This window comes from Mastigoproctus giganteus, chromosome 14 (genome assembly GCF_048544385.1).
Source record: "Mastigoproctus giganteus isolate SK-2022 chromosome 14, ASM4854438v1, whole genome shotgun sequence".
Lineage (NCBI taxonomy): Eukaryota > Metazoa > Arthropoda > Arachnida > Uropygi > Thelyphonidae > Mastigoproctus > Mastigoproctus giganteus.
Genome location: NC_143588.1, coordinates 30,516,046 through 30,529,764, shown reverse-complemented (window position 1 = coordinate 30,529,764; position 13,719 = coordinate 30,516,046). Strand labels below are relative to the sequence as shown.

The 13,719-nt window shown below is 38.7% G+C and overlaps 1 protein-coding gene across 1 annotated transcript; it reads left to right on the top strand.

The window, feature by feature from the left end:
• The first annotated feature begins 2,326 nt into the window (after positions 1 to 2,326).
• LOC150075043 (uncharacterized) lies at positions 2,327 to 13,424 on the top strand. Its single transcript, XM_090389304.1, has 2 exons — positions 2,327 to 2,496; positions 12,014 to 13,424. The coding sequence occupies exon 2, from the start codon at positions 12,085 to 12,087 to the stop codon at positions 12,418 to 12,420; it is 336 nt and encodes a 111-aa protein (XP_090245430.1). The 5' UTR covers positions 2,327 to 2,496; positions 12,014 to 12,084; the 3' UTR covers positions 12,421 to 13,424.
• Positions 13,425 to 13,719: the final 295 nt, after the last annotated feature.

Sequence of the window (13,719 nt, the reverse complement as noted above, 5' to 3'; positions counted from 1 at the left end):
TGGAGGAGGAGGATCAACAATGGTTTGGGCAGCAATATTGTGGTATTCTTTAGATCTCATCACCCTAAACGGGTGAATTACTGCCACTGATTACCTTCATATTCTGAGTTTCATGCTTCACTCTGAGGAGCATGAAACTGATGCTAAACATCTCCCATGGCCTGCACAATTACCAGACTTGGGCGAGAATATTTGGAGAGAAGAGCAACGTACGACAGCTCAAAATTTATTTGAGTCTATTCCATGTAGAATACAAGCTGTTTTCAAAGGAAAGGGTGGCTCAAAACCATATTAGTGCATACCTGTAACTCTTATCATAGATGTTTCTAATATTTCTTCCACTCCTGTAATATATTCATCCACCAAGAACCACATCATAATTGCCTTCTTTAAATAATGCCAAGGAATCTACTCGCCTGTCTTCGAAGTTCAAATAAATGTTGGAGGTCTACGCTGTCCCATTATTTAAAAACTATAAACATCTCGCAGGTGGCTTCACGCTTCATTTCCTTATTAATGATGAACTAGCAACCCCCGCAATGCAGGCTTTTCATCCTTGAATAAAGCCAGACCAAAATTAGTACAACTGAGCAGGGTTACACATGAAGCAGCCTAGGTGGTACTGACAACCATCTGTAGAAAACCATGCCATTTAAAATCCTTGTTTGGATCGATATAATTAAGTTAAGTGGTGGTCACACCGATTAACTTTCTGATAACCCGTTAAAATTACTTAATAACCAGTTTATTTACCAAAGAAGTCACCATTTTGGCTCTTCCATCCGCAGTATAAGAATTCAATTTTATAACTTTTTTAATTTATGAATATTATAATCGTTCTAATCACAATATTCCTTCAATAGCTCCTCTAATTTTTTAGTCTCTGAAATATAAAAAATAACAATTACTGAACAACAAAGGCAACAGTATATTGTGTATATAACTGGATATATTCATTGGTCGGTTTTAAGTTTGCTGGACCAAAACCCAGAGTATCCGGGAGAAAAACCATGCAATTCTTGCCTGAGACCGACTAACTCAACCACTTTGTGAAAACAGCCCATAAAATTCCTCTTGCTATTAACGGGGTTTGAACTGAGGCCTTTTCCGCTCGGTGGTAGGACTGTGAGATAACCATAGACTCAATAGAATTACAGTGACATCAAATGGAAAGATAATGAGCGTTTGTCCATTAATATTACCCATCCAATTAAAAACTAGACTGTACATTTCAATATTCGATACCCACTCACTTTACACCCTCTGATAATCCAGCGTGCATCCACTAAGCTTTGCCTAAAAGGTCCCCATAATTAATCCACTTGACTGCAATTAGTTTGGCAAGATCTAATCTCAAGCATATTTAAATTTGGCCGAGCTATAATCACTGATCCCAATAAGTTTTCCAGTATCAAAAAGTAGCTGACACAGATTATTCTTTCACCAATCATTTTATTTTTATTTGTGTATCATTTAATTTCGGCCTGGTACCCACATTCACGTTTCATAATGATCCTTAACCTGTTTATTATGACACCACCCTATTTATGTTGACTTTGTTCTATTAAAATCTAATAACGGCCTGTTCATATGCGTACCACAATTTGAATGTCTGTGATAACCGAGGATGCATCCAGCCAATCTATTATACTGCATCCATACATTCAATCATTATTAACATCTTATCTAACTGGATCTCTGTTAGCTGGTTTGTACAAAATAACCTTATGTATTTGTTCTTTGATTCGTGGCAGTGCAATGAAACGTATATTAATACGTTCTATTGTTTTCCTACTACCTGTTATGGGTCCTTTTACACAGAATCAACCCTATTTGCATTTCATAAACTCATGATCATCTGCTGTCACTGTTCTGTAATTCTGCTGTCCAACTTTCCCAAAGTTGGTTGTTTTTTCAAACTTTGGACTATTCTCCCTCTAGCTGACATTAACACTTAGACTTAAATTTCCTCGATCAACAAACCATCACCAACAAACGCTTTATTTATACTCGTCTTCCTTTGCACACACCGCTTATGAGCGCCATCACTGGAGAAACCCTTTCAAAAAAAGAAAGCGACACACAAAACACCGGAAGTGATTTAGTTCGAGATTGTTTATAACCTCTCATCTAAAAATGCAACGCACGTTCACCCCTTGATACACCACCACCCTAGCAGTGTAACATGTGCAACTTCAGGGCCACGCATCCTTCCTCGTGGAAACTCACGTGCTCCGCCAGTGTACTATGGATATAAGCAACCAACCAGGTCGTATAGATAACGCGCCCTCTGCACAGGTAAAGTAGGCACAAGCTCTAAGAAATGTAATTTTCTTTCCCCAACTCGTTTCCCGTACGGATACCCTTAGGCAATACAAGGTGAACGAAACGTTAGCGGCGGATAGCAGCGTTCTGTGGTCTCCTTACCGACACTGTTCTGACATAACCTCTTTGGCTTCGAGAAAAGTTAGACAAGTTCGGATATGTCGTGAAAAGGTAAGTGAACTTTTCTTTGAGATAATTTTCGCGGTATTAAATCGCTCTCCTGAAATACAGATGTGTAGTCTGCGTGCACGATTCGCTTAAGTTTGTATATAACTAAGAGAGAGAGAGAGAGAGAGAGAGAGTATCGGCACGCTATTTAACGTATTCAGTGATAACTCTCGCGATCTCTGATACTAGAGTGGCTGACTAGTCCGGGATGTAATCTTAACTCCTAATCGGAGGCAGGTAAGATGCTGCTGTTAATCTTGAAGAGAATAATTCAGCCCAAAAGAGTGAAAACATCGTGTGCTGGATCTATTTTGAGTGCCATAAATATCGCCGTCACTAAAGTAAGGAAAATTTCAACAACGGAATTTTAATTTAATATTGGAAAAGCTAATACTGGAGTCATCATCGGGTAACCAATTAAGAGGGCGGTGTCTTCCTGAATAGTAATGAAGAATTTGAGTTCTTTTGTTTTCTAATTCTCATTCTTCTCTGCTTCATCGAGGAGGTCATTTACCTTTCGCGAAACCCAGTGTCCAGTGCTTTTCCTTGTATTTGAATCCTCGCGGCCAGCATGAGGAAAAAGCTAGAGATTTCGGATCTAGACGTTTGCCATGCTGTGTGGAAGGTCGGAGATTATAGCTTTTCTAGGCAGTAGAAAGTTTTATAAGCTTTTCCACACCCTGGCCGAGTTAGTCGGTCTCGGGTTTTTCATCCAATAATTTAAATATATGTAATTTAGAAATATAATATACCAATTCTTTAAAATCAATTGCTTCTGGGCAAATCTAAAACAACACTCGTATTTGAGTACACTACTGTGTACTCAAATACGAGTGTCCTTGTTTCATTATTTTCAACTACCTTTTCGTATTGCGAAAAAATCAAGGAAAGGGGAACTTGGCTTTCATTATCAACCGTTTATTTCAGTAATTCTCAATCCTGAGAGGATTGACAGCTAGGATCTAGTCATATATGGATACAATAAAAGAGTAGATTAATCTATAGAATTTAAAAAGCTCCAAGCTGGAACAGTACACTACGAGCCAAAATATTCACTGGTTACAACTTTTTTTAATTAACTTAATTTCTCCTACTGTAGAAACGAAACTATCTCACTAAATTATCCGTCTCCGACATTATAAAAAAATATATATTTAAATCCACGTGCTTGCGACCTAAATATTGATTACACGACAGTGGTACCAATGATGATCGTAATGTCCAATTAAGGACTGAGTCCTTCTATAAGTAGCATATCAAGCGAGAGACAGTGAACCTTAAAACTTTCTTGAACAATGAGTATGCAAAATAAATCTATAGTGCAATAAACAAAGAAGTTAGGCCGTGTCTTGATGGTTGTAAGAGATCATTACTCTATTGTTCTTAAACTGCGCACCACAATCAACAGAAATAATCACTCGAATGTTAAAACTGTAATGGTACCAATTACACGTTTTTAACTATCATAAAAATCAATGGCCCAGACAATAATGGTAGTCACGTATCTCTTGAGCAGGTGTGAATGTATTGTGATTGTATTCATACTGAATTAAAATAATCCAGAACAACCCTGGCTATGCGGAAGAGGATTTGCAAACTTTTAGAAGGTACCATTGCCGGAGGCTCTGCAAGTGAACCATCCACAAATTACTACCTTCGATTAACTGCAGATCGCGTTGCTGTAAAGGTCAGTTTGTCTATTCTTGCGGAAGTGAATTTCCGGATGAAAAATCCTACAACCTACACCTAAAATTAACTCAACATCCAGTAAAAAATCTCCCGAGGGAAAAGATCGAATTCTATCTTTTCTGCTCAGCAAGCATAACTCGTTACCGACTAAGCCACAAAAGCCTGCCCTTAAGAAAGGATGTAAGGATCAGTGAATATGGAAGGCAGTAGTGTTCGCGCTGATGCATAGCATTTATAAATATCAAGTTTCGTCAAATATTTGAAAATTTACGTTGCAGAATGACACGACCTAGCGTTTACACAAAAAAAGAAACCTAGATGAAGTTTTATATGATAAAAAAAGCAACTTAAAATGCATTTAACTTCCTCATATGTTATTTTCTTTGTATTATTATCTTTTCATTGCTAAAAACTGTGTCAACAGCGCCACACTAGCATGTCTAAACATCTGTTTCAATTGCTACTTTGATCTATAAAAGTTTGCTAAACAATGCTCACTTGTAGCCAACGCCCTCTCTCGTCTGATTACAAAACTCGTTCTAACAAAATAATTCACAATTTTAGGGTTAATTCATAAATATCGAATTTTTATTTTCATGTACGTTTATTATTTATACAGTTTGCTCTTTGCAATTATTCTTACTATTTTCCATAAAAAAAAACTAACAATAAATCTAAAAATCCACCGTTTATTCTACAGGAATTTTAACAGATAACATATAAGCTTAAATTAATATTTTTATTTGCTTAAATAAAGAAATATTTATTCTAAAATAAATGAAATGGTCTTCACTCGGTCAATCGTGAATTAATCTGAGTAATTGTCCTAAAGTTTGACGAATCTATTACACTTGTTCCGAAAGCAGAAAATGCACGCGGGCAAGGATCAATTTTGATTATAAGTGTCGAGTACTTCCGGTACAACGTGTTACTTATTCGACACCCCTTAAGCACCAGCGGAGAAGCGAATTCACATGACCTTCCTCCCTCAACAAAAGGGTATCACCTGAACTGTAACTTTGAAGAGTACCAATTGGCTATCCGGAAGCCGATTGCATCACGCCAACCACATGAATCCGGTTTTCTCAGGAGCACTGAAAGAGAGAGTCCAGTTTAAAAAATAAGAGAACAGAAGCTGTTGTTTTTTTTTTTAATTTTATGGCATATGCGAGGAAGAGGGGTGATAAAAAAACTGCTGTATTCACTGCGCGATATGTCTGTAAGGAGAATTTCTGTAGTATGGTATTTACAGCGGTTTAAGCCAGCTGAAATTGTGGTCAAGAAATTGCAACGGTACGCAACTTCCTTTGTTTCGGGAAAAAAATTGCTTTGAAGGAAAGAGAGAGAATATCTAAATTTTCCTGTCGTCAAAAAATTCCGGTAGAAATTTTTTCCTAATTTTAACCAATAGTTATCATGAAATAATTAATTTAAAACTAATAAAAATAACACAGAGAAATTATTAAGTACTGCGGGTAAGTTATTGGTTTTTCTCTTGTGCAGATATAACTTATTTTCTCTTAACGAAGAGAAACAATTAATATCGCATTTTTCCCAAAGGTATTTAAGAATATGTTTAGAAACATTCTGCGAGAAGAGTTTTAAGGAATTTGCACATTTGGAACTCGAGGTTACGATGTCTAAGTGTGGATATTGATGAATAAAAGTCAGTTACAGGCGGATTTGATTAATCTAAATTGTGATTGATACTGACTTCATTGAAAAAAATCTCAATTTATTATCGATATCTTTATTACGATAAATTTCTTTGGCCAAGGTCTCTCGTACTGAAAATAACTTCACGGGCGAAAGAGACGATAAATCTTAAAAACTAATCTCATCTAATGGATAGGCATTTAAAATTTAGGAAAGAATTTGCTTCCTGTTAATCCTTGCTTCAGGATAAATACGTTAGAGTAATTTAAACGCTTCCACTCTCCAGCCAATCTACGGGACAGACTTAAATTGGCTGGATAAGATCGCACCTTGATGAGATATAAAAAGTTTCTATTTCAAATTAATAAAAGTATTATTAATGTGCTCGTCCATTGCCTTCATGGTCGCTATTTTAGACATGGAAGGCCTAAAATATGCGTCTAAAAAAACCCTTTCTTCTAAAAAAATCTCGTGTAAAAAGTGTCCTTACATGATCAGAGAATAATTAGCTCCTTGAGGCTGTCACAGACATTCTTCTTTCAGAGATAAGATAGGGCTTGATACCTGGGAGTCTATAACGATGATGAAACTGATATTCAAGTGACACTTCAGTCAAAGGTACCAATTTCGGCGAAGTCAATGTGGTCAACCCTCCACAAACAAATACTCCGCTTGCACCTTCACGATTGTGGCAATGTTGGTAACCTTAAGCACAAACCCTCACCTTCTCTCTATTCTGCCAGTGAGTGGCTGGAGGGAGTCCGAATAGTGCATGTGGGGAGTATGGTCGAGGCCACGTTATGTCAAGGAACTGGGTATATTCTTGCTGTGGGTATACCATATCCAAAACGTTCATTACTTCACACAGCATGTCCTCCCCATCTTTTCTTACTACTGAATACACAATGAATTGTCAATCTAATAGAACAAACGTATCTGCGAAAAGACTTAAACCACCCAAACACTTCCTCATTCATTTCACAAATATACGTGGTGTCAGTTCTAATGTCAACGATGTCCATTTCCACTTACAGTCTGCCAAACTCCACGTACTTTTACTAACAGAATCTCAGTTATCGATTGATTCAAGCACTGCTAATTATGCGCCTTTCCATCAAATGTGATACTTTTGGATATGTCCGCTCTGATATCTCCTGTCATAGACTTAGTAATTTGGAATCTCTTCTTTTCGATCTTCTTTGATTTAAAATCTCTCTACCCCATTCTGTCAAATTCATCTGTTCTCTCAACTCCACTAATCACTTGGAACTCTGTGAAACATGAATTTCTCCAATCCAACTTTCCTAAAAGTAAGGTAATTTTTCTTGGTGATTTTAATGTTCACAACTCCAGCTGGCTTCAGTTTTCTAGTCACACGGGCCCAGCTGGCCGAGATGCTGAGGCTTTTGCAATTTCTAATGACCTCGCACAGACTGTTCATTTACCTGCCAAAATACCAGCCACACAACCAACACTCTTGATCCTTTTCTCACAAACAACCCTTCCAAGTACGCAGTCGAGTTGAGTGGTCCGCTGGACTCTTCAGATCAAAACTTGGTGATTGTCTCTTCTCCAATGGAGCCTTTCTCTTCTGGCTATTCTCAACCTCGTGTTGTTTAGCCTTACAAGAATTCAAAATGGAATGACCAGCGAGATTGCTGTTCTTCTGTTCCTTTGTTGAATTACTATTTTAGCCCTTCTTATGTCAATGTTCGCTTAGATCGCGTCAGTGAAATTATTTTTTGTATGGATGAAATCCTTTATTCCACACTCCAACTTAAAATTTCGTCGTTTACGTAAACCTTGGTTTTCCAATAAATGCAGTAAAGCTGTTCAAGATAAGAATTTTGCATATCGCAATTGGCTTGCATCCAAATCTCCAGGTTCATTTTCTGCCTAGGCACGCAAAACTGTAAAACAGTAATTAAACAATCCAATCTAGATTTTGAACAGGCTAAGAGTAGAAAACTTGCTTTTTGTCCAAACGGCAGTCGAGCATTCTGGTCTCAAATTATTCACCCGCAATTTTTGTCCATCTGTAATCCTGCCTCTGTTAAAACAGTTTAATTCCACCTCAGCTAAAGATAACAACTTTCTAGCATCCTACTTTTCTTCTAACTCTTGTATTGACAATCTTGATAAACTACCTCCTACCATTCTCACCACTCAATGCCTCCAGTGGTCTTCCTTCAAAAGGATGTCAGAAGAATTTAAGTGTCTTGATTCCAAGAAAGTGTCGGGTACTGATGGTACTTGGCGCTCTGGTGCGATGGTACTCTTGTTCTCAAAGCCTGAACACACTCCTCTTCTTTGTTGTCTTTTTACACTTTCTTATTCCACCGTTGTTTTTCCTTCTGCTTGAAAATTTGCTCATATCCAGCGATTTCTTAAACAGGGTGACAAATCCCTCCCATCGAATTATCTTCCCAAAGCACTTACTTCTAATCTTTCTAAAGTAACGGAGAAATCCATTAACCTCCAACTCCTAAACTATCTAGAAACCTTTCATCTGATCAAAGATCGTCAATATGGATTCCATCACTCAGTGTCGATCCACTGGTCACATACTGACTTATGTTTCCCTTATATATTCAATGGAAAAGTTTAATGAAACTCGGGCAGTTGCTCTTGACAGTTCAAAGGCTTTTTGACTGTGTTTCGCACAAAAACGTTTCTTAAATAAGTTTCCATCTTCTGGGTTACTGACTAATTTCTGTTATTGGGTATCCAGTTTTCTCTCTGACCGCTCACTCTGGGTGATGGTAGATGGTTCTCTGTCTAGCCTTTCCAGTAATGCTGGTGTTCCTCAAGACTACACTCTCCCACTCTTTTCCTCTTCTATATTAATTACCTTCTTCCATAATTTTACAGATGATAATATATTGCATTCCACCTTCCAGTTTGAGAAACCTTGCCCTTCACAAACGACTTCACTTTGTCGAATATCTACCACCAGTTCCTTGAACAGTGATCTACAGGTAACTCTCCAGTGGGGGCCGAAGGAATACTTAGTTGATTTCAATCCTTCGAAAACTCAGTCCTGTCTTATATCTCGCAAAAAAGGATTCTCCTGCTCGTGTGCTTATCTTCGGTGACACTCAGATTTCTAGAAAACATCATTTATCTCTATTGGAGAGTATCGTGAGACTTATTTCTTAAGATATCTCTTAAGGATATCACAAATTTCTTCCTCTGTACTTGAAAAACTGGGTTTTCTCTTTTGCTCTAGGCGTTACTTTTCTTCTAAACAGCTACCCACAAATTACGGATCTATCCTACCATGGAATATATTTTCCACATCTGGTGGGACGCTCCCATCGAAAGAGAGCAGTTAGATTAATTAATGATCAGTCTCTTACAAAGTTTCCCCACTCTCTGTCCTCATAGACATTCTGTTTCTGCTGCATGCCTTTTCTATAGATACTTCCATGGGAACTGTTTTACTGTCCGACTTCAAACTCCAAGAACCAACTTTCATTCTTCCTCATTTATTACTTCAACTAACGTTTTCTGGAACAACCCCTCTTTATAAGCATTTCCTGAAAATTACAATCTACAGAAATTCAAATCTAATGTCAACAAGTACCTTCTTCCATCTTCCCAAACTTCAACCCACGCACGAGAAATCTTGTAAGTTCTAATACCTTTCGTGTTTGGGGTTTTCATAAGACAAAAATTAAACTAAGCAGATATAAAATGAGCGAGTAAGTTTTAAGAAAAACTTGAGCTACTCCAAACTAGGGTTGTAATTTGAGCTCTGAACACCGATTTCAGCTACTTCTGCCTCACACTTATTTAAACATGAGTAGCCTTGCAAGAGGATCACTCTAAATTCTAAGAATTCTTTTAGAGGACTTCTCACTTCAGCCACCTTCTTAGCTGATCTTCAGACAGTAATGTGGCTTTTTTCAGATATGCCCTCCTGCAACATAACTCCTTACATTTCAATAAAAGCGAAAAGTCAATTAAATCTGTTTGATCTCAGTTAAAATGCTATTCAAATTCAAAATACAAACAACCTGGCATTTCGTAGGCGTTTAAGAGAGCAAAACATTCTCTGGTTACTCCTGGCAAGGCAAAAAACAAATTCAAGGCTACACCACACGCACATGACACTAAAGGTAAAGAACACGAAAACAAAATCCTTTGATCTTTTCTAAACACCAAGGCTGAGAAACCGGTTTTCTTTAGCATCGCATTCCTTTACAGGGTCGGCGAATGTTGCATCAAAAACTGACTGAATAGCGAAGGAAGAACTCCGTGTTATCGTATTAAAAGAGTGATTAGTGGACCGTTAGGGTGGCGATTCTGTAGTGTTATTTAAGGGCCGCCACGCTTTTAAACTTTTAATGGGTCATCTGGCGGTCAAGGAGAGGTAGAAAAACAAAAACAAAAAACCTTATGACTAACTTTCTAGATGCACGTGAAAAGCAAGCCTTTTCGCATTATTTGAAGCAGACAAACTGACCTTGACAACGCACAGTTTGATACATCATAGGCTGAGCTATCTTTGCGCTGATTAAAGTAATCCATTGTACTCAAGTGGCCAGAGTCGTCGTATTTAGGGGCTTAATCCCTCAGCCCCCCTCCCCCAAAAAAATTTAATCTTCTGCACCTTGTGCAAAATAAACAGACGTCAGGACTCCTCCAATCACCGCACACGCGAGCGGGGAAAGGTTAAAAAGGGCACTTAAGAAAGAGGTCAGTCCAATTTGGTCCAAGTATTTCGAAATCTCTGCTTTGTTGCACGTCAGAGATAATGAACTAGGTTACGATGGAGTCCCTTATGCCACACAGAACTCAGAAGGTCACGAGTGCGTGATGGTTGAAATAATTGAGCTGTTTCGAGCGTTAACCCTGGCAGGTATTAATTGTGGAGCGTGACTACAAGAGGTGATTAGTTACAGGGATGGGCCAAGTGTATGCTATCTCACTATTTTTAGAAAGCACGAGCACCACGGCTTCACTCGAGTATCGTTTTTGTTTCTGTAATGGCGAAGTTTTTTAATGCAATAATTCACCAGAGAAATTTCAATTTACAAACAATACACGTGACACTTCAACTGTAACTGATCTTTTTTCCCCATCAGTGTACGTCAGAGAAAGGAACACAATTTACTATAAAGCAGTTCTTTGTTGAGTTCAGCATTTTAAAACCCTTTCAAATCAATCGCAATCTGTCCGAGGTGCTCAGTCAGCACCGCATGCGCAATAAAAGATGCCCAAATGCCATCTTCACATATTTGCTATCGTCATCAGAAAATAAAAGCGTTCTTAAAAGTGAAAGGGGACATTTATAAAATGTTCCTTTTAATCGTGAAGGTCTTTAAATGCATTTTAGAAGGTATCAGAAGATATTTGTAACTTAATAGCAGCCGAACACTTAAAATGACAGAAACAGTGATTACACTTAATTGAGCGCAGAGAACGGTCTACTGCTGATGATATTCCTAAAAAAAAAAAAAAAATACCATTTCTATCTCTTCATAGCGGTACTTTAATAAACATAATTGTCTCATTGCGTACAGAATAAGGAGGTTTCAAATTACATTAAGGAGGGGAACGGGGTTGTCAGTTTAAAAAGCGAGTCCACAGAGCGAGAGTCCAGCGAAGTTCAACTGTGTGCAACCGGCGATTATCAAATGACATTGGCCTATTGCGGCACACTTCCTGCGTTACCCAAGGACAGCTGCGTACCATTCCCTACCCGTGAGAATTGAGCCATTAATAGCCAGCACTGGTGGGAAGGAGGAGTCATGTGTTAAGGGTTGCGTTTAAAGATATAACAAAGACAAAGGAAGTCGCTTCGCTGGATTTCCCTTTCACAACAACCCTTTGAAAAGGTACCTCATCACGGCAGAATGGTGCCTCGTGTATTGAAGGTAAGCGCACGTGGTCGCCCGTACGCTGCGTGTATTCTACAGTCGGCTCTCTTTGAACAGTGAAAAATCGGAATACCCGGAAAGAAACCCGAGGAAGACCAAGACTCATACGAGGTAAATCTACCATCAAAGTACCATTAGAATATCAGAATACACAAGGATTACATCGCTACGAATTATAAAATGTATTAAAAATAGTTTTACTCGTATAATAATCTAAAAATTAATCTAGTGATCATGCAATCCACCCCTGTGAACTAAAAAATGGTTTCTTTTTTCTGTTTTTCCCTTAGGTACCTAACGACAAAGGTCTAAGTGAAGCGTACACAATCCAAGTTCAAAGAAACCATTATCTGGTCCAGCGATGATGTCAAGTTTCTACTCGGGGTATCCACGGACGCCCAAGCGTTACTTCAGCCTGGGAGTTCTGTCTTGTACGATCGGGGGCGTCGTGTTCACCGCCGGCATTATATTAGTCGTGTTGGGGTCGTCGCCCCACGAACCAGAAGCTCTTTGGATAACCGGAATCGTCCTCCTGCTCTTCGGAGGATTCCTCTTCTTCATGGGCATCAGTTCCGTTGGAGTGTACATGGCCAAAGAGGACCGGAGAAAACGCGAAGAACAGCGAGCGGCCTCGAGACAGTACGTAGCCAGCGTGAGAGGCGGCTCGAGCCTTCTAACGCTCGTGGAACACATGTAGGTCAGTGTAGGTGCGCGCGTTCCGCTTCGCAGACAAAGAAGAAACGTTCTCGCCGACATACTTTCGAAGCATGAAAGCCGACAGAAACTTTGATCGTGTGCGTACGCGAAAGGCCTCCGGTGAATAACCTATTCATACGGACTTATCTGTGAAGTGGCGTGCACACAATGCGTCTTGCGCTGTGAGAAAAATGGAGAACGTCCAGTGACCTCTGGTGTCCAAAAACTAAGAGCATTCGCTTGTCCCTTGACTGTCAGCGGGCAGAAAAAGGAATGGATCTCTTACAGTGACTCAATCCGTTTCTGTGTCTTTTTTAGAGAATAATTCTATCTTAACGAAAAACAAACGATTCTTTGCAATCATTTTGTGCTTTTATATTGTATGATCAATTTGAATTCCATCTCCTCTGTTTCGAATGCGATAACAAATATTATTTATGAACGAACGCTCAATTTCTTTTTAAGAACTGTTTGCAGCTGAACTCGAGAGCAATAGCGCATCGCTTTCAGTTTGAAATCCCATTTTCAACACAATATATACTAAACTCCTCATGGCCTTAGTTTCCTCTGCGCAAATTATAGATTATACAACTACGAGCCATTTAGAATGAACTCTGAGACAGCTAACAGTCAGAAGTCAACAAATCGTTGACTTCTGACCCTGTTCTGTCTAGATGGGAACTGAAAACAAGCATTTTGCACGTGGTTTTGAACGGGGGGGGGGATGATCGTCCAACCCGCAGCCCCGAGTTCAAAACAGCGTATCACAAAATATAGACATTGATTCTTGAAGATAATTATACACTGACCTTTGAAAATAACCGCTTTTAATAATAATCGATTTTTAGTCGCGTCATTTTCGTCTGTCTGTCTGTCCGTTCGCATGTAACAATTCGAAGCCCACTGGACGGATTTTTATGAAATTTTATATTTGGAGCTTTTCAACAGATTACTCAATCTACACTAAATTTCATTAAAATCGGACCAATAAAAATCCAGCCATTATTATTTGTTTTTTTATACTTATCACACGGGCTATCTACCTCATATTTTAGCTCGTGCATTGATATGATAAATCTTCCTGAGAATTTAGCATATTATTATAACCATATAATAATAACAGGCTTTAGTATTATGCAATAATCGGTGGTATGGTGGTCTGCAAGAACTGGTCTGGAGGACCGCGATCTTCAACATTTTATCTGTTTTGGCCGCTAGCCAAAAAAGGTTGGACGCCCCTGGTTTAGAAGAAATATGTCTGTAATCACTACGGTAGTCGATAGAGCAAAAAATATGTTAC